The 25296-nt window shown below is 49.2% G+C and overlaps 1 protein-coding gene across 1 annotated transcript in view; it reads left to right on the top strand.

The window, feature by feature from the left end:
• Positions 1-7174: 7174 nt before the first annotated feature.
• Positions 7175-25296, top strand: part of LOC139263465 (acetyl-coenzyme A synthetase 2-like, mitochondrial) — an 84107-nt gene continuing 65985 nt past the window's right edge. The window contains exons 1-4 of the mRNA XM_070879591.1: positions 7175-7549; positions 17172-17268; positions 18076-18275; positions 23352-23527. Coding sequence (XP_070735692.1) covers positions 7258-7549; positions 17172-17268; positions 18076-18275; positions 23352-23527 — 765 coding nt within the window. The 5' untranslated portion in view covers positions 7175-7257. The remainder of the gene's footprint in view (positions 7550-17171; positions 17269-18075; positions 18276-23351; positions 23528-25296) is intronic.

The raw sequence follows: 25296 nt of genomic DNA, 5'->3' as shown, positions 1-25296 counted from the left end.
ACTCTTTATTCACAGGACTTCAAAGACGATGACCCTGCGTGGGACCTCCCTTTTTATACCTGTGTGATCAGGTAAGAAGTATCTCCCACAAGTTCATCCCTTGTGGTCAAGGTGTGCATCGAGGTTGAGTGTATACAGTAATACAGTGGTGTTACATTATGGTTACATACATGACATCACCTCCCCACCAAAAGTCTAATTGCGATCATAGGTTTAGTCTTTCAGGTGGTCTACGCTCCCAGGTGGAGCGCCGCAGTTGAGGTTCTGGTTGTTGGACACTGACGTGAGTGTCTGTCACCTGTGGTGATTCCAGCCTGTCTGGACTGACCACAGGGACTGTGCATTCTTGTTGCTCGTTCACTGGTGGTGTTGTGAGCTCCATCTCATGGTCTTCTTCAGGTTCCTCCGTGTCGATGCTGAACATTTTTTTTACTTGGTCCAGATGCTTACGGCATTTCTGACCATTGTTGAGTTTTACCACGATGACCCTTATCCCCTCTTTGTCAATTACAGTGCCCTCAAGCCATTTGGGCCCCATGGCGTGATTGAGGACGAATACAGGATCATTTATTTCCATACATTTCCCCCTCGAATTAAGGTTAAGCTACTCGTTTTGTGACTTGCACTTGCCCTCAACTATGTCGGTTAGGACTGGGTGAATGAGGGACAACCGAGATTTGAGTGTCCATTTCATTAGTAGCTCTGCGGGCAGGACCCCCGTGAGTGAGTGCGGTCGGGATCTATAGGCCAGCAGGAATCGCAATAGGCGGCATTGTAGGGAGGGTCCTTGAATCCTGAACATACCTTGCTTAATGATTTGGACCGCACGTTCTGCCTGGCCATTGGAGGTCGGCTTGAACGGCGCAGTCCTGACGTGGTTGATGCCATTGCCCGACATAAACTCTTGGAATTCGTAGCTTGTGAAACATGGGCCATTATCACTAACGAGGATGTCCGGCAAGCCATGGGTTGCAAAAACCGCACGTAGGCTTTCCACGGTGGTGGATGCCGTGCATGAATTCAGAATAATGCACTCGATCCATTTCGAGTACGCATCTATCACAATAAGGAACATCTTTCCCATGAACGGGCCCACGTAGTCAACATGAATGCGTGACCATGGCCTGCTGGGCCAGGGCCACAGGCTGAGCGAGGCCTCCCTGGGGGCATTCCCCAGCTGGGCACACGTCGTGCACCTGCGAACACAGTGTTCCAGGTCAGAATCAATTCCAGGCCACCAAACGTATGACCGGGCAATGGCCTTCATCAGCACAATGCCTGGGTGCTCGCTGTGGAGTTCCCTGATGAATGCCTCCCTGCCCTTCTGGGGTATAACTACCCGGCTGCCCCATAGTAGGCAGTCTGCTTGGATGGAGAGCTGATCCATCCGTCTGTGGAACGGTCTGACCTCCTCAGGGCATGCTCCGTGTGCGGATGCCCAATCCCCAGTCAGGACACATTTCTTAATCAGGGATAGGAGGGGATCTCTGTTTGTCCAGATTTTGATCTGGCAGGCTGTGATGGGGAAGCCTGCGCTGTCAAAGGCATCGACAGCCATGACCATCTCAGCGCTTTGCTCCACTGCCCCCTCAGTGGAAGCCTGCTGAGCGTGGCGGCGCAGTTTTCAGTGCCGGGCCGGTGCCGGATGGAGTAGTCATAAGCATCCAGCGTGAGAGCCCATCGCTGTGTGCGAGCTGATGCGTTGGCATTGATAGCCTTGCTGTCTGACAACAGGGATGTTAATGGCTTGTGGTCCGTCTCTAATTCAAACTTCCTACCAAAGAGGTACTAATGCATTTCTTTTACACCATAGACACATGCAAGCGCTTCCTTCTCGACCATGCCATATCCCCGTTCTGCTTGAGAGAGCGACCTGGAGGCACAAGCCACAGGTTGTAGCTGACCCTCAGCATTGCCCTGCTGCAACACGCACCCAACCCCATAGGATGATGCATCACATGTCAGAACCAATTTTTTACAGGGGTCGTACAGGGTCAACAACTTGTTTGAACAAAGTAGGTTCCGTGCCCGATCAAAATCCCATTCCTGACAGTCCCCTCAAAACCAATTGCAACCCTTACGCAGGAGCACGTGTAGCGGCTCTAACAACGTGCTCAAGTTCGGCAGAAAGTTCCTGAAATAGTTCAACAGTCCCAGGAATGAACGCAACTCCGATGTGTTGCAGGGCCAGGGTGCTCGTCGAATCGCCTCTGTTTTGGATTCTGTGGGCTGAATCCCACCTGCAGCAACCCTCCTGCCCAGAAACTCAACCTCAGCAGCTAAGAACACATATTTGGACTTCTTGAGTCGCAGGCCTACCCGGTCCAGTCGGCGTAGCACCTCCTCCAGGTTGTGGAAGTGTTCCTCGGTGTCTCGACCCGTGATGAGGATGTCGTCCTGGAATACGATCATTCCAGGAATGGATTTAAGCAGGCTTTCCATGTTTCTTTGAAAAATCGCGGCCGCTGATCGAATGCCAAACGGGCACCTGTTATAAACGAACAGTCCCTTGTGCGTGGTGATGGTGGTCAGTAGTTTAGATTCGTCGGCCAGTTCCTGGGTCATATAGGCTGAAGTGAGGTCCAACTTGATGAACAGATTGCCACCTGCTAGCGTGGCGAAGAGGTCCTCCGCTCTCGGGAGCGGGTATTGATCTTGTAGGGACACCCACTTGATGGTGGCCTTGTAGTCGCCACAGATCCTGACCAGAGCCATCCACTTTTAGGATGGGAACAATGGGGCTCGCCCAGTCGCTGAATTCAACAGGCGAGATGATGCCCTCTCTCAACAGCCGGTCCAATTCGCTCTCGATCTTTTCCCGCATCACATACGGCACCGCTCTGTCTTTGTGGTGCACTGGCCTGGCATCCAGGGTGATGTATATCACTACTTTAGTGCCTTTGAAAGACCCGACGCCAGGTTGGAATAGTGAATCGAATTGTTGTAGGACTTGTGAGCACGAACTTCGCTCCACAGCTGACATTGCATGAACATCCCCCCCATTTCTAGTTCATCTCGGCTAACCAGCTCCTCCCCAACAGTGCGGGACCATTGCTCGGGACAATCCAGAGAGGCAGCCGATTCACTAACTCATTGTGTGTGACAGCCAACATTGCACTGCCTAGCACCAGAATGATTTCTTTAGTGTAAGTCCGTAATTGTGTCTCAATACATGCTAATTTGGGTCTGCTGGCTTTAAGTGCCCATAGCTTCTCAAATTGCTGAACGCCCATGAGTGACTGGCTGGCCCCAGTGTCCAGCTCCATGCGTACTGGGATACCATTTAATGAAACCCTCATCATCATTGGTGGCATTTTGGTGTATGAACTGTGAATATTCGCCACATGGACCCGCTGAACCTCGGCATCCATCGATTTGCCCCAAAAGTCATCCTGCCTCAAAGAACCCTTTTCTGGTCCATCCTTCTCATATATTAGTCTGGTTGCAGACTTCCTGCACATTCGAGCTAAGTGGCCACTGAGATTGCAGTTCCTGCAGACAAATTGTTGAAATCTGAAAGATCTAGCTGAGTGTTTTCCCCCACACCTCCAGCATGAGTTAAAGTTTCCATTGTTGGGAACAAAGGGACTATGGCCAGGCATTCCATGCCGACTGTCCCTTTGACTGCTCTTGAGTACCCTATTAGTGGGTGTCAATGGCCCCTTCCCGGGCCGCATTGTCCACTGTGATGGCGTGAATGTCCGTTCAGCCTGCAATTGTCTCTGTTGAAGTCCTACTCTGGGGTCTATTGCTGCCTGGGGAGTGTTGGACTGCTCTGCCTGCCTGCGGGGCTCTGAGTCGCATTGATGATGTTGGCTCCCTGATCCATCGCCGCGTTAGAGGCAGAATTGCACGCATATATTATTTTCGTCTCTTCCTCCCCCGCCATGAAAGTTTGAGCTATCAGCGCCGCCGCTTCCAAGGTCAAATCCTTGTTCTCAATTAATTTGCGGAAAATTCCCGCATGACCGATGTCCTCGATAAAGAAGTCCCTTAACATTTCCCCCCTGCAGGCGTCTGTGAACTTACAGAGGCAGGCCAAACACCGGAGGTCCGCTACGAAGTCCGGTATGCTCTGTCCTTCACGACGTCGGTGGGTGTAGAATCTGTGTCGGGCCATGTGTATGCTACTCGCCGGTTTGAGGTGCAACCCGATCAATTTGCTAAGTTCTTCAAAAGTTTTGTCCGCCGGCTTTTCGGTTGCGAGTAAGTCCTTCATGAGTGCGTAAGTCTTTGGTCCGCAGCTGGTCAAAAGATTAGCCCTTCGCTTGTCGGCCACTGCATCCCCCAGCCATTCTTTTGTAATGAAGCTTTGCTGAAGCCTCTTGACAAAATCATCCCAGTCTTCCCCAACACAGAACCGTTCCTCTGTGCTACCGGTGGCCATTCTCGTGGGTCGTGAATTCCCGTTTCTCGTCACCAATGTAAAGTCCTTACTCTACAGTATGAAACCACACGAGGCACATTCTGGGGACAAGGTCACTCTGTGACCTTAACTCTTTATTCACAGGACTCCAAAGACGATGACTCTGCGTGGGACCTCCCTTTTTATACCTGGGTGATCAGGTAAGGAGTGTCTTCCACAAGTTCACCCCTTGTGGTCAAGGTGTGCATCTAGGTTGAGTGTATACAGTAATACATTGTGGTTACATACATGACACACGCAATAAAGGTACAGCAGTTATCATGGGTGACTTTAATCTACATTTTGATTGGACTAACCAAACTGGTAGCAATGTGGTGTAGGAGGATTTCCTGGAGTGTAGTAGGGATGGTTTTCTAGACCAATATGTCGAGGAATAAACCAGGGAGCTGGCCATCCTAGACTGGGTGATGTGTAATGAGAAAGGACTAATTAGCAATCTTGTTGTGCGAGACCCCTTGGGGAAGAGTGACCATAACATGGTAGAATTCTTTATTAGGATGGAGAGTGACACAGTTAATTCAGAAACTAGGGTCCTGAACTTAAGGAAAGGTAACTTCGATGATTTGAGGCGTGAATTGGCTAGAGTAGACTGGCAAATGATACTTAAAGGGTTGATGGTGGATAGGCAATGGCAAACATTTAACGATCACATGGATGAACTTCAGCAATTGTACATCCCTGTCTGGAGTAAAAATAAAACGAGGAAGGTGGCTCAACCATGGCTAACAAGGGAAATTAAGGATAGTGTTAAATCCAAGGAAGAGGCATATAAATTGGCCAGAAAAAGCAGAAAACCTGAGGACTGGGAGAAATTTAGAATTCAGCAGAGGAGGACAAAGGGTTTAATTAAAAGGGGGAAAATAGAGTACGAGAAGAAGCTTGCCGAGAACATAAAAACTGACTGCAAAAGTTTCTCTAGATATGTGAAGAGAAAAAAATTAGTGAAGACAAACATTGGTCCCTTGCAGTCAGAATCAGGTGAATTTATAATGGGGAACAAAGAAATGGCAAACCAATTGAACAAATACTTTGGTTCTGTCTTCACGAAGGAAGACACAAATAACCTTCCGAACGTTCTAGGAGACTGAGGGTCTAGTGAGAAGGAGGAACTGAAGGATATCCTTATTAGGCAGGAAATTGTGTTAGGGAAATTGATGGGATTGAAGGCCGATAAATTCCCGGTGCCTGATAGTCTGCATCGCAGAGTACTTAAGGAAGTGGCCCTAGAAATAGTGGATGTATTGGTGATCATTTTCCAACATTCTATCGACTCTGGATCAGTTCCTATGGACTGGAGGGTAGCTAATGTAACACCTCTTTTTAAAAAGGGAGGGCGAGAGAAAGCAGGTAATTATAGACCGGTTAACCTGACATTAGTAGTGGGGAAAATGTTGGAATGAATTATTAAGGATGAAATAGCAACGCATTTGGAAAGCAGTGATAGGATCGGTCCAAGTCAGCATGGATTTATGAAGGGGTGCTTCATAGATACGGAGGTGGTGCCAAAGGACTGGAGAATTGCAAATGTTACACCCTTGTTCAAAAAAGGGTGCAAAGATAAATCCAGAAACTATAGGCCAGTCAGTTTAATCACGGTAGTGGGGAAACTTTTAGGAACAGTAATCAGGGACAAAATGAACAGTCACTTGGATGGTGCGGATTAATTAAGGAACGCCAGCACGGACTTGTCAAAGGCAAATTGTGTTTAACCAACTTGATCGAGTTTTTTGACAAGGTATACAGAGAGGGTTGATGAGGGTAATGTGGTCGATGTGGTGTACATGGATTTCCAAAAGGCGTTTGACAAAGTGCCACATAAAGGGCTTGCCAGCAAAGTTGAAGCCCATGGAATAAAAGGGACAGTGGCAGCATGGATACAGAATTGGCTAAGTGACAGGAAACAGAGAGTCATGGTGAACGGTTGTTTTTCAGACAGGAGGAAGGTATACAGTGGTGTTCCCCAGGGGTCGGTACTGGGACCACTGCTTTGGCTTGGACTTGGGTGTACAGGGCACAATTTCAAAATTTGCAGATGACACAAAACTTGGAATGTATAGTGAACAGTGAGGAGGAGAGTGCTAGACCTCAGGAAGACAGACATGCTGGTGAAATGGGCGGACTTGTGGCAGATGAAATTTGCAGGGATATGGGGAAAGTGAGGGGGTGGGACGAGCTGAGAATCGGCACGGGCTCGACGGGCCGAATGGCCTTCTTCCGTTCTGTAACACTTCTATGACCTATTGAGCCCGTGCCGGCTCTCTACAAGAGCACTTCAGCGAGTCCCTCTCCCACACCCGCTTTCCCAAAACCTCTGCAGGTTGTTGCTTTTCAAATAGAGACCCAATTTCCTTTTGTAACTTACTATTGAATGTGCTTCCACCAGCCAGGGCATTGCAGATCATAACTCACTGGGTAAAAAAATCTTCTCATCTCCCCTCTGGTTGTTCTGCCAGATCTTAGATCTGTGTCCCCTGGTTACCGACCCTCCAGTGGAAAAAGTCCCATTCTATCAAAACCCCTTTCATAACTTTCAGTCTCCCCTGAACTTTCTCCGCTGTAAATTGAGACTCTGGTTCATCAAACAGTTCGCTGCAGACGGACTTTGCATCTCAGGCACACTGGAGAGAAAGTGTAAGACCGTATTAAAACCTGGGGTGCAGTCAGACGCTGAAGCCGAGAGGTGTCGGCACCATCACATTACCGCCCTTAAAACCCAGAGAGATGTGAATTTCGTCACAGCGCACGGGGCAAGTGGCGGGCTCAGCTTTCACTGGCTGGGAGCCGCTCCAGCGAGTAGTGTCCGAGAGCGATCCGGGAGGGAGGACCCCAGCATGTCCTTGTTGTTCAGAGCCGGCACGGCTGCACTCCGGCACAGGGGCCGGCCTCCGCTCCGCCGCTCCTCCACCTTCAATGTCAGCGGCTACATGCCGGAGGCGGCGTCCTTCCCCGGGGTGCGGGACTTCCCGGGGCTCCGCGCCCTCTCGCTGCAACAACCCGACCGCTTCTGGGGCGCCCTGGGCAGGGAGAGGCTGTGCTGGATCAGCCCCTTCCACTCGGTCAGCAACTGTGACCTGGGCCAGGGCAGCATCAGATGGTTCGAGGGAGGTCAGCTCAATGTCTCAGGTCAGTGACAGAGTGAGTGTCTGGGCAGCTCTTCATCCGTGCGTCCCTCACAGAGGGAAGCCCTGCCCTCTCTTCCCCACTACCTCCCCCCTCCCTCCTCCTCCTCTCTCCTCCACTTCCCCCTCCCCCTCCCCCTCTCCCCCCTTCTCCCTCCCCCTCTCCCCCCTTCTCCCTCCCCCATTTCCCCTTCCCCTCCCCCTCCATTTCCCCTTCCCCTCCCCCTCCATTTCCCCCTCCCCTCCCCCTCCATTTCCCCCTCCCCTCCCCCTCCATTTCCCCCTCCCCTCCCCCTCCATTTCCCCCTCCCCTCCCCCTCCATTTCACCCTCCCCTCCCCCTCCATTTCACCCTCCCCTCCCCCTCCATTTCACCCTCCCCTCCCCCTCCATTTCCCCCTCCCCCTCCATTTCCCCCTCCATTTTCCCCCTCCATTTCCCCCTCCATTTCCCCCTCCCCCTCCATTTCCCCCTCCCCCTCCCCCTCCCCCTCCCCCCCCCCCCCTCCATTTCCACTTCCTCCTCCCATCTCCCCTCCCCCCCCTCTCTTCCCTCCTCCCCCCCTCCCTCCCCTCCTCCCCCTCCCCTCCCTCCCTCCCCTCCTCCCCCCCTCCCTCCCCTCCTCCCCCCCTCCCCCCTCCCTTCCCTCCTCCCTCCCCTCCCTCCCTCCCTTCCCTCCTCCCTCCCCTCCTCCCCCTCCCTCCCTTCCCTCCTCCCCCCCTCCCTCTCTCCCCTCCTCCCTCCCTCCCCTCCTCCCCCCCTCCCTCCCTCCCTCCCCTCCCTCCCTCCCTCCCCTCCTCCCCCCTCCCTCCCTCCCTTCCCTCCTCCCCCCTCCCTCCCTCCCTCCCCTCCTCCCCCCTCCCTCCCTCCCCTCCTCCCCCCTCCCTCCCCTCCTCCCTCCCCTCCTCCCCTCCTCCCTCCCCTCCTCCCCTCCTCCCCCCTCCCTCCCTCCCTCCCTCCCTCCCTTCCCCCCTCCCCCCTCCCTTCCCCCTTCCCCCCTCCCCCCTCCCTTCCCCCCTCCCCCCCTCCCTTCCCTCCTCCCCCCCTCCCTTCCCTCCTCCCCCCCTCCCTCCCCTCCTCCCCCCCCTCCCTTCCTCCTCCCCCCTCCCTTCCTCCCTTCCCTTCTCCCCCCTCCCTTCCTCCCTTCCCTCATCCCCTCCCCCCCCCCCTCATCCCCCCCTCATCCCCTCCCCTCCCCCCTCATCCCCCCTCATCCCCTCCCCTCCCCCCTCCACTCCTTCTCCTTCTCTCCTCATCCCCTCCTCTCCCTGCCCTCCTCTCCTCCTCCACTTCTCACCCCTCCATTCCTCTCCCCCACCTCCACTCCTCTCCCCCACCTCCACTCCTTGCCCCCTTCTATAGGAACAGGAGTTGGCTGTTCAGCCCCTCAAGCCTGTTCTGTCATTCAATGAGCGATGGCTGATCTGTGACCTAACTCCTTATACCTGCCTTTGCCCCATATCCCGTAATACCTTTGGTTAACAAAAAGCTATCAATCTCAGATTTAAAATTAACAATTGATCTAGCATCAATTGCCATTTGCGGAAGAGTTTCAAACTTCTACCACCCTTTGTGTGTAGAAGTATTTCCTAATTTCACTCCTGAAAGGTCTGGCTCTAATTTTTAGACTACGTCCCCTGTGTCCTAGAATGTCCAACCAGCGGAAATAGTTGCTCTTGATCTATCCTATCTGTTCCCTTTTAATATCCTGAAAACGTTAATCAGATCAACCCTTGACCTTCTAAATTGTAGGCAATATAACCCTAGTTTATGTAATCTCTCCTCGTAACTTAACCTTTGAAGTGGTAGTGGCGTAAATGATGTTTTATACAGTTCTAGCATAACCTCCCGGCAGCTTGCCGTAAAGGACTGCGAGGATGTGTGGGAGAGGAAAAGTGAACTGACTGACAATTGTACTTTACAGTAACAGGACACGACCCTCCCAACATGCAGTCCTTCCACACTCTTCATGAACTCAACGGTGTCCATTAACCTTTCGCTGTGACTAGGGCCGTTAACTGTTGGAATATTTTATTTTCAATCACTGTTTAGCTTTAGGGCTTGAAGTGTAGGAATGCTGGTCTCAGCCTCCACGACTGCCTTGTCATCTCACGTACAGCTTTCCAAGAGTGATCCCGGGAACAGCTTCATAGCTGGGCTGCTATGAGGGGACAGCTGCTTCCTAAGAATGTGGGAAAATATGGATTGAATTACACCAGCTAATGATTCGAGGGCAGTGTGGGGTCTCCTCGAGGAAAGGTTTCTGTAAACCATCCCTCCCCCTCCAGCAGATGGGTGGTGTAAGGCAGGGGATTTAATCTTTAGCTGTTGTCCCCAAGGCTCTGGTATTTATCTGTGCAAACACAAAGCTTGGTGTAAAGAGTTAAAGGTTAAATGTACTGTGTCTACACTGGCTGTAGACAAAGCAGATAATGGAGAAACAAGATGATAAACTGATCCAATCACATAGCTTGTAGCTCGCTTGTGTGTTCAGAGTTCATAGTGTGTACTTTTCAAAATTCATTCACCGGATGTGGGGCTTGCTGGCAAGGCCAGCATTTATTTACTGTAACAACACACTCTCTTACAAGGATATTACTGGATGGTGCAGTTGATGTGAGGTTAGAACAGCCAGGCTCCGCGGTGTAACCCCATGGTGGAATAGCCTGCCCGCACCCCTGGTTTTGGGTGGTAACAGCAGCAAGGCAGGCCTTCCTGCGCTGGGACCCCAGCAGCTAAATGAAGCCTACCGCCCCTGAGAGGAAATGGAACGCAAATTCTCGTGCGCCACTTCCTCTAGGGGCCTGGGGGGGGGGCGCGGACTGGGGCCTGGGGGGGGGCGCGGACTGGGGCCTGGGGGCAGACTGGGGCCTGGGGGTGGACGCGGACTGGGGCCTGGGGGTGGACGCGGACTGGGGCCTGGGGGTGGGGGGGGACTGGGGCCTGGGGGGGCGGCGGCCTGGGGGGGGCGGCAGACTGGGGCCTGGGGGGGGGGGCGGACTGGGGCCTGGGGGGGGGGCGGACTGGGGCCTGGGGGGGGGGGCGGACTGGGGCCTGGGGGGGGGGGGCGGACTGGGGCCTGGGGGGGGGGGGCGGACTGGGGCCTGGAGGGGGGGGGGACGGGACTGGGCACGGGTGGTGGACTGGGGGGGGATTGGAGGATTGGAGCCGGAAACCCCGCGATTTGAGGAGGGCAAGGCCGCGAGCGGTAAATCGGCCATTTGAAGAAATGTCAGCGCTGCACCTCGCCTTTAATTTTCGCCCCGCGAGCGGACTGAAGCCCGGGACGCGCCCCACAGTGCTGACGTAGGTATTGCCCACTGCAGTCTCACAGGGCACTACCAAATTTCCGCTCCAGGGCAAATTTCTCCCCCAAAGACTTATATTTATTATAGCTCTTTTCGTGACCTCAGGATGTCCCAGAGCTTTACAGTCAATACAAGAACACAAGAAATAGGAGCAGGAGTCGGCCAACTACCCCTCGAGCCTGCTCCGCCATTCAATACGATCATGGCTGATCTGATCATGGACTCAGCTCCACTTCCCTGCCTGCTCTGCATAACCCTTTACTCCCTTATCGCTCAAAAATCTGTCTGTCTCCGCCTTAAATATATTCAATGGCCCAGCCTCCACAGCTCTCTGGGGCAGAGAATTCCACAGATTTACAACCCTCTGAGAGAAGAAATTCCTCCTCATCTCAGTTTTAAATGGGCAGCCCCTTATTCTGAGACTATGTCCCCTAGTTTTAGTTTCCCCTATGAGTGGAAACATCCTCTCTGCATCCACCTTGTCGAAAATAATAATTATCTTATATGTTTCGATAAGATCACCTCTCATTCTTCTGAACACCAATGTGTTTAGGTCCAACCTACTCAACCTATCTTCATAAGTCAACCCCCTCATCTCCGGAATCAACCTAGTGAATCTTCTCTGAACAGCCTCCAATGCAAGTATATCCTTTGAGGTGAGGCCTCACCAATACCATGTACAGTTGTAGCAGGACTTCTCTGCTTTTATACTCTCTCCCCCTTGCAATAAAGGCCAACATTCCATTTGCCTTCTTGATTACTTGCTGTACCTGCATACTAACTTATTGTGTTTCATGCACAAGGACCCCCAGATCCCTCTGTACTGAAGCACTTTGCAATTTTTCTCCATTAAAATTATAAACTGCTTTTCTAGCATTTCTGCCAAAGTGGATAACCTCACATTTTCTCACATTATACGCCATCTGCCAAATTCTTGCCCTCACTTAGCCTGTCTATATGCAGATTTTTTGTGTCCTCCTCACAATTTGTTTTCCCACCCATCTTTGTAACATCAGCAAATGTAGTTACATTACACTCGGTCCCTTCATCCAAGTCATTAATATAAATTGTAAACAGTTGAGGCCCCAGCACTGATCCCTGCAGCACCCCACTAGTTACTGTTTGCCAACCTGAAAAAGATCCGATGATCCCAACTCTCTGTTTTCTGTTAGTTCGCCAATCCTCAATCCATGCTAATATATTACCCCCAACCCAGTGAACTTTTATGTTGTGCAGTAACCTTATGTGGCACCATATCGAATGCATTCTGAAAAGCTTATCGAAATCGAAATACACCACATCCACTGGTTCCCCCTTATCCACCCTGCTCGTTACATCCTCAAAGAACTCCAGCAAATTTGTCAAACATGATTTCCATTTCATAAAGCCATGTTGACTCTGCTTGATTGAATTATGCTTTTCCAAATGTCCCGCTACTGCTTCCTTAATAATGGACTCCAGCATTTTCCCAACGACAGATGCTAGGCTAACTGGTCTATAGTTTCCTGCTTTTTGTCTGTCTCCCTTTTTAAATAGAGGAGTTACATTTGCGGTTTTCCAATCCGCTGGGACCTTCCCAGAATCCAGGGAATTTTGGTAGATTACAACCAATGCATCCACTATCTCTGCAGCCACTTCTTTTAGGAACCTAGGATTGTAAGCCATCAGGTCCAGGGGATTTGTCCGCTTTTAGTCCCATTATTTTATCAAGTGCTACTTTAGCTTCTTGATTATCCACTATCGGGATGTTTTTAATGTCTTCTACTGTGAAGACCAATACTTGTTCAAAGTCTCTGCCATTTCCCTGTTCCCCAATCTCATCGTCTAGGGGACCAACATTTACTTTAGCCACTCTTTTCCTTTTTATGTACCTGTAGAAACGATCTGTTTTTATATTTTGTGCTAGTTTACTTTCATAATCTATCTTCCCTCTCTTTATTTTTTTTTAGTTGTTCTTTGCTGGCTTTTAAAAGTTTCCCAACCCTCTAGCCTCCTACATTGTATGCCCCTGTTTTCAATGTGATACCATTCCCAATGAAGTACTTTTGGAGTGTAGTCACTGTTGTAATGTTTGAAACACAGCAGCTAATTTGCACACAGCAAGCTCCCACAAACTGCAATGTGATAATGACCAGATAATCTGTTTTTTGATTGAGGGATAAATATTGGCCAGGACACCAGGGATAACTCCCCTGTCCTTCTTTGAAATAGTGCCATGGGATCTTTTACATCCACCTGAGAGAGCAGACTGAGCCCCGGTTTAACATCTCATCCGAAAGATGGCACCTCCGACAGTGCAGCACTCACTCAGCACTGCACTGGAGTGTCAGCCTAGATTTTTTTTTTGTGCTCAAGTCCCTGGAGTGGGGCTTGAACCCACAACCTTCTGATTTTAGAGGCAAGAGAGTGCTACCTACTGAGCCATGGCTGATATGGCGCACACATTGTCACTTGGGTGAGATATCTATTATACATTACATAGAATCAGCGAGTATTCCAGCACAGGAACAGGCGACAATGTCCAGTACCTCTGTATTGTTGTTTTTCTCTGAGTCACCGAATCTAGTCCCACTATCGTAAAATTCCTATATCAAACAGTTATCTTGATTCCCTTTTAAAAGAGTTGACGGCCTCCTCTATTTCAGTAATGGTTTGTGGCAGAGAATTACACATTAGAATCGAGCACTGCATAAAGTTTTTTTCCAAATGCTTTATTCCTTTTTATGAATATCGACAACCAACGGAGACAAACTCTCTCTATCTTACCGTTTCAGAAAGCTTCAGAATCTTGAAGACCTCTTATCAGGTCACCCCTCAACTCGAGTGAAAAAAGCCTAACCTCTCTCATCTCTCTCTCTCTCTCTTTAACTGTAAGCTCTCATCCCTGGTAACAACCTAGTGAATCTACACTGCTGGCCCCATTTTAACGCTGCCCGCCCGGTTAAAGCGGCAACTGAGCACTTCCGGCTGCGTTTTTGCCTGTCGTCATGTTAGCCTTGCTGATTCCTGTCGCGGGGAAGGTCCCGTTGCAGACAGGCGAGGGTCTCATTAATATTTCACTGTCGGGATCTAGTGACATCACTCGGACCTGCCGCGATTTTAACTGGCAATTGCGGCAGTGGCGCTCGGTGCCCGACCCGCCGCTGAAACAGAAGAGGCCTGCTTAAGTTTACAGATTTGTTTTCATGGTTTCCTTCTGAGTCAGATAGAGAAGGAGTATTCCTCCCGGCCCACACAAAGACCCCATTGGGGCTCCCCTTCCCTGGGCTTCCCTCCCCCCCCCCACCCCACTGCAATCATCTCCAGACCTCTTCCCTGAGCACTTTCCTTATCCCAGAGCCCCAGAGGTGGCCGCACCAAATCCCACACCTGCCCGGCGTTGATGGCGACTCCCGCCCAAAGGTGCTTCACAGGAGCGTTATGAAACAAAATCTGAGCCCGAGCCACGTCAGGATTCATTGGGGCAGGTGACCAAAAGCTTGGTCAAAGAGGTAGGTTTTAAGGAGGAGAGAGAGGGGCAGAGGCGGAGAAGTTTACTGTCCTATACCTGCCACTCTCAACCTGGCACCGGGGCCAGATTGGGAAGAATACTCAGTAAGAAATATGAAAGCGAGAGATCGATGACCTTGCTGGACACTATCAGAACGCTCGGTTCCTTTCCGGCAGCTCATGTTCTGCACTGAAACAAGCCGTGCGCTGTGTATCGGAGAAGGAGTTAATAAATCTTGCCCCCGGCCCGTGCGGAGCGAGGGTGTGGTGTTTCAGGAATGCCAGTGTTTGAGATCTGTTAACACAACACCGATGAAGACTTCAAAAAGTTTGCAGTTAGCAGGAGGTAATTTTCGAAAATAATGATTAAAATTAACCTGTTTCTGTTTGTGAGTAGCACCTGCTCATTGCACTGGTGGGCGCTTCTGAGTTTCCGAAATGGTATTCGTGCCGAGCGAATTTGATACTCTTACCCGTCAGAAGCTGTCCAATCAGTGCAGTTGCTGAGATGCTTCACAAACATAAGAATATGAGAAATAGGAACAGGAGTAGGCCATTCAAGTCTGCTCCACCATTCAATAAGATCATGTCTGATCTTCTACCTCAACTCCACTTCCCTGCACTGTTCCCATATCCCTTGATTCTCTTAGTATCCAAAAATCTATCGATCTCTGTCTTAAATATACTCAACAACTGAGCATCCACTGCTCTCTGGGCTAGAGAATTCCAAAGATTCACAACCCTCTGAGTGAAGAAATCTCTCCTCATCTCAGTCCTAAATGGCCGATCCCTAATTCTAGACTCCCCAGCCAGGGGAAACATCTTCCCAGCATCTACCCAGTCAAGCTCCTTAAGAATTTTATACGTTTCAATTAGATGACCTCTCAATCTTCTAAACTCTAGGGAATATAGGCCTAGTCTACTGAATCTCTCTTGCCCGCCACTCATCCCAGGAATCAGTCTGGTGAACCTTTGTTGCATTCCCTCTAAGGCAAGTATATCCACCCTTGGGTAAAGAGACCAAAACTGTATAAAACTAATGCGGAAATCAGAATGTGTAGTAGCAACATTCAAAATCCCCGGTCATGTGACCGAAACCAAGACCATCCTTCTTGACATAGAATCGTAGAAATTAACAGCACGGAAGGAGGCCATTTCGGCTCATTGTGTCAACGCTGGCTGACCAAGAGCTATCCAGCCTAATCCCACTTTCCAGCTCTTGGTCCGTAGTCCTGTAGGTTATGGCACTTCAAGTACATATACTTTTTAAATGTGGTGAGGGTTTCTGCCTCTACCACCCTTTCAGGCAGTGAGTTCCAGACCCCACCACCCTCTGGGTGAAGAATTTTTCCTTAAATCTCCTCTAAACCTCCTACCAATTATTTTAAAATTGTGCCCCCTGGTTGTTGACCTCTCTGCTAAGGGAAATAGGTCCTTCCTCTCCACTTTATCTAGGCCCCTCATAATTTTATACGCCTCAGTAAAGTCTCCCCTCAGCTTCCTCTGTTCCAAAGAAAACAACCTCAGCCTATCGAATCTTTCCTCATAATGAAAATTCTCCAGTCCAAGCAACATCCTCGTAATTCTCCTCTGTACCCTCTCTAGTGCAAGCACATCTTTCCTGTAATGTGGTGACCAGAACAGTACACAGTATAACCCCCCTGCTCTCTCATTCTGTGCCTCGGCTACAAAAGGCAAGTGTTCCGTATGCCTTCTACACCATCTTATCTACCTGGCCTGATACTTTCAGGGATCTGTGGACCTGCACTCCAAGGTCCCTTTGTTCCTCTACACTTCTCAGTGTCCTACCATTTAATGTGTATTCCCTTGCCTTGTTAGCCCTTCCCAAATGCATTACCACACACTTCTCTGGAATGAGTTCATGTGTGACAAACAAAATGGCCTTTTCAGCACCAGAGTGTGGTTATATAAGGTGGTCACTAATAAATCCAATAGGGAATTCAGGAATAACTTCTTTGGGTAAAGAGTGTTGAGAAGGTGGAATGAGCTACCACAGGGCATAGTTGAGGTGAATAGCATAGATGCATTTAAGGAGACACTAAATCAGTCCTGGCCGGCCTCCCATCGTCCACCCTCCATAAACTTGAGCTCATCCAAAATTCTGCTTCCTGTCTCCTAACTCGCACCAAGTCCCATTCACCCATCGTCCCTGATGCTGTCCTACATTGGGTCCGGCAACGTCTCATTTAGGATTAGATGCAGAGGGGTGAGAGGAGGCTTATGTGGAGTATAAACGCTGGCATAGACCAGTTGGGCCGAATGGACTGTTTCTCTGCTGTAGACCTGATGTAACTATGTAACCAAGCTCATGCCGCCCAGACATGGACATTGTCTTACATGGAAGGAAAATCCGATGGGATCCTTGATGAGCATGCCCGATTTTCCTCTCTGTCCCGTGCCCAGGTAATAAAGATGAAAAGATACAGAAAGACATTTTCTGATCAGTTTGATCATGACTTTCTCTGACTTGTTTTCAATTGTTTTGGGTTTTCTGCCTCCTGCTCTGTTCTGGTTGAACATTTAGAGCGTTGAATCCACCATAATTTCTTGGCCTATTCCAACTTTAATAGCACAGTTTTATCACCATGCGTACAGTATGTGTGTTGCTCATTTTTCTTTGAGGCGAGTACTTAAATTCCATCGGCCTTTGTTCTGCCCACTTACATATTTCGGGCGACTCATTTAGTATTTTCTGAGCTGCCTCCGTTGTATCCACTGCCCTTTGCAGTTTGGCGCCATCTGCAATAGTGACCAGGTCCTTGTGGCCCGACATTGATTAACCCTTTCCTTTCCTATTTTTCCTGATCAGTGAACTGCATCGACCGTCACGTCCACAAATCGCCCGACAAGGTGGCTTTAATCTGGGAGAGAGATGAACCTGGTGCTCAGGTGAAGATCACTTACAGGTCAGTGTCCAGAGCAGAGTGTGGAGATGTTGGGGTTGAAAACAAACCCAAGGATTGTAAAAGAAAAACAAGAAATGACTTGGTATTTCCGTAGCATCTTTCACACCCTCAGGAAGTTACAGCTAGTGAAGTACTTTTTGAAGTGTAGTCACTGTTGTAATGTAGGAAACGCACCAGCCAATTTGCGCACAGCAAGCTCCCACGAACAGCAATGTGATAATGACGAATAATCTGATTTTTTTAGGGGTGTTGGTTGAGGGATTAAAATACTGGCCAGGACACCAGGGATAACTCCCCTGCTCTTCTTCAAAATAGTGCCATGGGATCTTTTACGTCCGCCTGAGAGAGCAGACGAGGCCTCGGTTTAACGTCTCATCCGAAAGACGGCACTCCCTTAGCACTGCACTGGTGTGTCAGCCTAGATTTTTTTTTTGTGCTCAAGTCTCTGGGGTGAGACATGAACTCACAGCCTTCTGACTCAGAGGCGAGTGTGCTACCCACTGAGTCATGATTGTAACACTCCCATTACAGTCGAGCAGTGTTGTCCAAATGAAATCGCTGACTAGCCACAGGTGTGGCTACAATCTTGGAATGTTTTGGGACAGAAAAGAGCTAGGTGAAGTTTGTCATTTTAGTCACAACGATGTTGTACGTGACTAATGGGGTGTCTGTTTTAATGAGATCAACAGCATCGTAGGTCTGACAGGAGGGCTGAGGTTTTAGGAAAGGCATGTCCATGGGAAGATGCTGAATGATTCGCAGGTCATTGGCATGTACTGTGCTCACTGCTTAATTCTGTACCTTCAGGCAGCTGCTGGAGGTAACTTGCCGCCTGGCTAACACTCTGAAAAGGCAAGGTGTCCGCAAAGGAGATCGGGTGACCATCTACATGCCAGCTTCGCCAATCGCAGTGGCTTCGATGTTGGCGTGTGCCCGCATTGGGGCAGTGCACTCCGTTGTCTTTGCTGGGTTCAGTGCAGATGCATTGGCCGACAGGATTCAAGATGGTGAGAGTCTGTCCGTTTTATTTCTCCGTTCATTTTCTCTTAGAAGATTGGTTCTGTTAATATTTTACCTCTTTTTAAAATTGATAAAACACTAGTTAGGCCGCAGCTAGAGTACCGTGTGCAGTTCTGGTCACCACATTACAGGAAAGATGTGATTGCACTAGAGAGGGTACAGAGGAGATTCATGAGGATGTTGCCTGGACTGGAGAATTTTAGCTATGTGGAAAGATTGGATAGGCTGGACTTTCTTTGGAACAGAGGAGGCTGATGGGGAGGCCTGATTGAGGTGTATACAATGATGAGGGGTCTAGATAGAGCAAATAGGAAGGACCTATTTCCCTTAACAGAAGGGTCAACAACCAGGGGGCATAGAGTTAAAGATTTAGAGAGGAATTTAGAGGAAATTTCTTCACCCAGAGGGTGGTGAGAGTCTGGAACTCACTGCCTGAAAGCGTGGTCGAGGCAGAAACCCTCACCATGTTTAAAAAGTACTTGGATGTGCACCTGAAGTGCCGTAATCTAAAGGTTATGGACCAAGAGCTGGAAAATGGGATGAGGTTGGATAGCTATTGGTCAGCTGGCATGGACACGATGGGCTGAATGGCCTCCTTCAATGCTGTAAATTTCTATGATCGGGACCAAGACTTTTGGGGGTGTGAACCTGTAAATGATACTGATAACAGCCACGGAATAGATTCCAAATTGCTGTGGCAGCATTGGGTGGCTGTAAATACAAGTTGAGTGCACACTTCAGAGAATTCTGACTTTATGAGCAATTAATAGGAAACTTTGGACCGACTGTGTAGCCAGCTGGTTAGCACACTGGGACTGAGACTAATGGGCTGAAAGTCTCCTGCCTGTGAGGAGTCTAGGTGCGACAGGTGTAGGCAGACTCAACCCCGCTGTTAGTGTGTGGGAGTCCATAGCACAAATACTGCCCTAGATCTGCCATATGTTGACAGTAAATTGGCAGTCTCATTCAAGAGATTTCAAAGACAACCGGTGCGGGAAATGTAAATGAACGCTGATGAAGGGGGGACAAAATTGACGAGGTTATGGGGAAAGAGCAGGGGAGTGGGATTAATTGGATAATCCCAGGATAAGGGGTCAACCATTTAAGACTGAGATGAGGAGGAATTTCTTCGCTCAGAGGGTTGTGAATTGTTGGAATTCTCTGCCCCAAAGGGCTGTGGATGCTCAGTCGTTGGGTATGCTCAAGGCTGAGATAGATAGATTTTTGGAGTCTATGGGAATGAAAGGATATGGGGATCGGGGGGGGAAAGTGGAGTTGAGGTCGATGATCGGCCATGATCTTATGGGCTCGATGGGCTGAATGGCTCCTTCTGTGCTGTATATGATTCTATATGGCAATATGTGTGCATTTCTGAGGTTGAGTTGAGGCTCACTGCTGGGAAACAGTGCACTCTGGTCTGTGCTGGACCCGATCGGCATGATGTTGGACAGAGTATTCAAATGAGAGGGTATTGTATTCTTAACCTTTGATGCCTTTCATCTAGAGGACCACAAATATATTAAGAATATTAAAACACATAGAATTACATGGAATTTATAGCACAGAATCAGGCCATTTGGCACAACACGTTTATGCTCCAAACAAGCCTCCTCCCACCCTACTTTATCTCACCCGATCAGCGCAACCTTCCAATAACTCTGAGCATATCTTATACTGACATTCAGACAGCGATAGGGCAGGTATATAAAACGTAAATTGCAGCAAGTATCAACTGGACATCATTAGCTCAGCAATGGGGAATATATGTCGTGACATCCCTGATTCAGGCATTGGCCAGCTGTGATATTGTCCCCATTTCATGTCTTTTTAATACCACCATCATACTGTGGACCATTTTGACCAATGTGATAGAACTTGGTGGAGGAATAAAAGAGAGGATAGATGAAGACGTGCAGTGGATGTGGTTTACATGGACTGTCAAAAGCTTTTGATAAACTACAGCATAATAAAGATAATGGCTAGTGGAGTTAAAGGGAATGTAGACACGCGGATAGAGAGATGGTTGGAGGCCAGAAAACAAAGGATGGTTTGCAAAGATACGATGAAGTTCCTCAAACTGGAACGGTGTGATGGGTTTTGATCCACAGGGCCTTGAGTTGGGGCCACTGTTATTCACTATATACAGAAATGATCTGGTCTTAAGAATTGTATTCCAAGTGTTATCCTATTGTAATAGAGTATTATTATACTGAGAGATTGACACAGCATTATCATAGGATCATAGAATCTTAAAGCATAGGAAGAGACCATTTGGCCCATTGTGTCTGTGCTGGCTTTTTGAAAGAACTATCCAATTGTTCCCACTCCTTCTTCATAGTCCTGCAGATTTTTCTTTTTCAAGTATTTATCCAATTTCCTTTGGAAAATTACTATTGAATTTCCTTCCACCACCCTTTCAGGCAATACATTCCAGAATGTGCGCAGACGCAAGCGTCGTCTGCGTACTGTAGTTCGATGACGGAGGATGGCACGACCTTGGATCTAGCCTAGAGGCGACGAAGGTGGAACAGATTCCCACTGGTTCTATATTTTAGTTCCACTCCAGCGGGGAGCTTGTTGAGAGTGAGGTGGAGCATTGCAGTGAGGAAGAGCAATGGTGCGATGACGCAGCCCTGCTTGACCCCGGTCCGGACGTGGATTGGGTCTGGGGTAAGGATCACGGCCTGCATGTCGTCGTGGAGCAGACGGAGGGTGGCGACAAACTTTTGGGGGCAACCGAAACGGAGGAGCACGCTCCATAGTCTCTCACGCTTAACAGTGAGGTCAAAGAAGGCCATGTACAAGGGTTGGTGCTGTTCCCTGCACTTCTCCTGTAGTTATCACGTGGTGACGATTATGTCCGTTGTACCCCTTAGTGGACAGAATCTGCATTGTGACTCTGGGAGGAGTTCTTCAGCCACGGGGAGAAGATGGTTGAGGAGGATTGTAGCGATGACTTTCCCAGTAGCCGACAGCAGGGAGATTCCTCTGTAGTTGCCGCAGTCGGACCTTTTTTTGAAGATGGTCACAATTACGGCATCTCTGAGATCTCCCGGCATGCTCTCCTCCTTCCAGATAAGAGAGATGAGGTCATCCATTCTTGACAATAGTGCCTCTCCGCCATACTTTAGTGCCTCAGTGGGGATTCCATCTGCTCCTGATGCCTTGTTGTTCTTGAGCTGACGGATGGCCTTTTCTATCTCGTGCAGGGCTGGGGCTTTGCTGAGATGGTGGCGGGTAGCATGCTGCGAGATGGAGTCGAGGACACTCGTGTCAAAGGCATAGTCTCAGTTAAGGAGATCTTCGAAATGCTCCTTCCAGCGGGCCCTGACTACCTCAGTGTCCTTAATGAGAATCCACCCATTCTTGGCCAGCAGTGGGGTGGGGTTTTGGGTGCTTGGGCCGGGGGTGGCCTTGATTGTGGTGAAGAATCCTCGCATGGCATGGCTGTCAGCCAGCGGCGCGGCCTTGGACAATGCGGACCATTTTCCATACCTCAGGAGCCTACTATCAGCAAGGGCAGACATCGATGACGCGGTCCAACACCGCCTCCAGTGCGCCAGCGTAGCCTTCGGTCACCTGAGGAAGAGAGTGTTCAAAGATCAGGACCTCAAATCTGAGACCAAGCTTATGGTCTACCCGTCCTCCTGTATGGCTCAGAGACGTGGACCATCTACAGTAGACATCTCAAAGTGCTGGAGAAGTACCACCAGTGCTGCCTCTGCAAGATCCTGCAAATCCACTGGGAGGATAGACGCACCAATGTCGGTTTTCTCGATCAGGCCAACATCCCCAGCATTGAAGCACCGACCACACTCGACCAGCTCCGTTGGGCAGGCCACTTCGTCCGCATGCCTGACACAAGACGCCCAAAGCAAGCGCTCTACTCGGAACTCCTACACGGCAAGTGAGCCCCAGGTGGGCAGAGGAAATGTTTCAAGGACACCCTCGAAGCCTCTTTGATAAAGTGCAACATCCCCACTGACACCTGGGAATCCCTGGCCAAAGACCGCCCTAAGTGGAGGAAGAGCATCCGGGAGGGCGCTGAGCACCTCGAGTCTCGTCGCCGAGAGCATGCAGAAATCAAGCGCAGGCAGCGGAAGGAGCGTGTGGCAAACCAGACTCCCCACGCACTCTTTCCCTCGACCACTGTCTGCCCCATCTGTGACAGACTGTAATTCCTGTATTGGACTGTTCAGTCACCTGAGAACCCACTTTTAGAGTGGAAGCAAGTCTTCCTTGATTTCAAGGGACTACCTGTGATGACATTCCAGATCATAACAAATCATCATGCCTCTTTTGCCAATTAGCTTAACTCCGTGTCCTCTGGTTACTGACCATCCTGCCAGTGGAAACCGTTTCTCCTGATTAACTCTATGAAAACCCTTTATAATTTTGAACACCTCTATTGAATCTCCCCTTAACCTTTTCTGCTCTAAGGAGAACATTCCCAGCTTCTCTAGCCTAGAGCAAAAGTGGTCAAGGGGGATGTCATAAAGGTATATCAAATATTTAATAGCGTAGAGAAGGTGAACCCAGATTATTGCTTCAAAGTAAGTCAGGAGAATTGGACCAGAGGCGTGAAGGAGAACTAATGAAAGGTAAATTTAAACAGGATGTCAGGATGAATTTATTTGCTAAAAGAACGAGAAATGGTTTGGAATAATCTATCAGGCTTGTCCTCCAGTCTTTCCGTGGCCTTGTCCCTCACTCCCTTTGTAACCGCCACCAGCCTCTGTCCCTGGCTTCATCTTCTGCACTTCCAGCTCTGACCTACAGCACGCTCCCCAATCTCTCTGCTTCACCATCAGTAGTAGAGCCACTACCTTCGTCGCTATCCCACATTTTCAAGCTCTTTCCCTAAACCCCCTCCCACTTTTAAAAGCCTCCTTCAATCTCGCCTCTTCAACAGCACCACAGGTCCCCCTCCGAGGGCTACTCGGGTCTGATCGAGCTGACTGTGAGGTGCCTGGGGGCTTACTGATTTATTTAAAGGCGCTTTATACAAGTGTCAGCCGCTGTTACTGTATAATCTCCTAACCATCCTGTTCTCATTCCTAAAGCACATTCTGAAACCATAATCACCAGCAACCAGGCTGTGAGGGGCGGCCGGGTGATTGAGTTGAAGAAAACTGTAGACCAAGCTGTGAAGTTGTGTCCTTCCGTCAAACGAGTGTTTGTGGCTATGAGAACAGAGAACAAAGTCCTGATGTCGAATATCGATATCCCCCTGGAGGAGGTACATTGCTGGAATGATAAAACTAAGTCACATGTTCCATTCCTTTGCCACAGGTCTTTATATATTTACATAGCGCCTTTCACAACCTCAGGATGTCCCAAAGAGCTTTACAGCCTATGAAGTCACTGTTTTAATGTAGGAACTGCAGCAGCCAATTTGCGCACAGCAAGCTCCCACAAACACCAACGTGATACTGACCAGATAATCTGTTTTTAACGAGATTGGTTCAGGGATAAATATTGGCCAGGACATCAGGGAAGAGCTCCCCTGCTTGTCTTCGAAATAGTGCCATGGGATCTTTTTACATCCACCTGAGAGGGCAGGCGGGGCCTCGGTTTAACGTCTCATCCGAAAGACGGCACCTCCGACAGTGCAGCACTCCCTCAGTACTGCAGTAGACTGCCAGCTTAGATTTTTGTGGTCAAGTCCCTGGAGTAGACTGTTTTTATTGAAGTGAGCTTTAAAGCAGTCTCTGGTGGTGGGAGTTTATAGGAGTGGAAAGACCTGGAGATAACACAGCGTGAATAGTACCACATGTACATTTGTATGAAATTCCTTTAGTCGCTATTTTAACACGGGCACTAAGCCATACAGAGTAAATGGGTTAACAAGGGGTCAAAGGAATGTCATGCTAACGTGTTAACTCGCACTGGAAAATTCCATGGCAGTGAAAGCATAAAAGATCAGCTGTTCAATTAAACCTCCTCCCACCTACAGAGTGGGCTCAACTTGCACTGTCATTGGTGCTGTCCATGAAAAGGAACTGAGAAAAAGTTCCCGGTATCAACCAGCGTTCCCAGCGAGCTGCGTCTTGTTCTGTGCAGCTTGTCTCTTTAAATTCCTGTGCATGCGCAGTATTTACACTGTAAAAGCCGGTGAGCTGATTGCGCGCGCCTTTGCAGATTGCTGCACGCAGCTTCGCGGGAACCTTGGCATGTTGCAATCCACACTGCGTTCTGTGGTTACACTGCCACAGTGTCAGGCGGACTGGGAACACAGAGGCAACAGAACGTTTGATTATTTGTGTCGTCGTTTATCCTTCTAACCTTCAATCCTTTACGGAGTCAGCAATTTTAATCATCTTTTATTTTGTAAGTTTCTTTTTCCCCTCTGTATATTATCTTTGGCCCACCTCTGGAGTAAATCTAGGCTGATACTCCAATGCAGTGCTGAGGGAGCACTGCACTATCGGAGCTGCCGCCTTTCGGAAGAGGCATTAAACCGAGGCCCTGTCTGCTCTTTTAGGTGGACGTAAAAGATCCCATGACACTATTTCGAAGAAGAACAGGGGAGTTATCCCCGGTGTCCTGGCCAATATTTATCCCTCAATCAACATAACAAAAAACAGATGATCTGGTCGTTACCACATTGCTGTTTGTGGGAGCTTGCTGTGCACAAATTGGCTGCTGTGTTTCCTACATTACAACAGTGACTACACTCCAAAAGTACTTAATTGGCTGTAAAGCGCTTTGAGATGTCCAATGGTCGTAAAAGGCGCAATATAAATCCAAGCCTTTCTTTCTCCTTTTTTAATGCCAACCCACCCCTCCCCCTCTGTGAATGCAGGCAGCCATATTTTCTGCCCCTCGGGAGGGCTGAGTCCCCAAATGAAGAGAGTGCACAAGAAAAAGGGATCAGTTGGCCTTTTCTCATCCTTCTGTTCCTGTGTATGTGAAACTTTAAACTTAAGAAACACATGTTTCGAATATAGATTGGATAGTATTTGAATGTCTTCATAGTTCTGTTGTTCACCATTTACATAAACAATT

This window comes from Pristiophorus japonicus, chromosome 4 (genome assembly GCF_044704955.1).
Source record: "Pristiophorus japonicus isolate sPriJap1 chromosome 4, sPriJap1.hap1, whole genome shotgun sequence".
Taxonomy (NCBI): Eukaryota; Metazoa; Chordata; class Chondrichthyes; family Pristiophoridae; genus Pristiophorus; species Pristiophorus japonicus.
The sequence above is the reverse complement of the archived record's forward strand: the minus strand, read 5'-3'. Positions and strand labels throughout refer to the sequence as shown.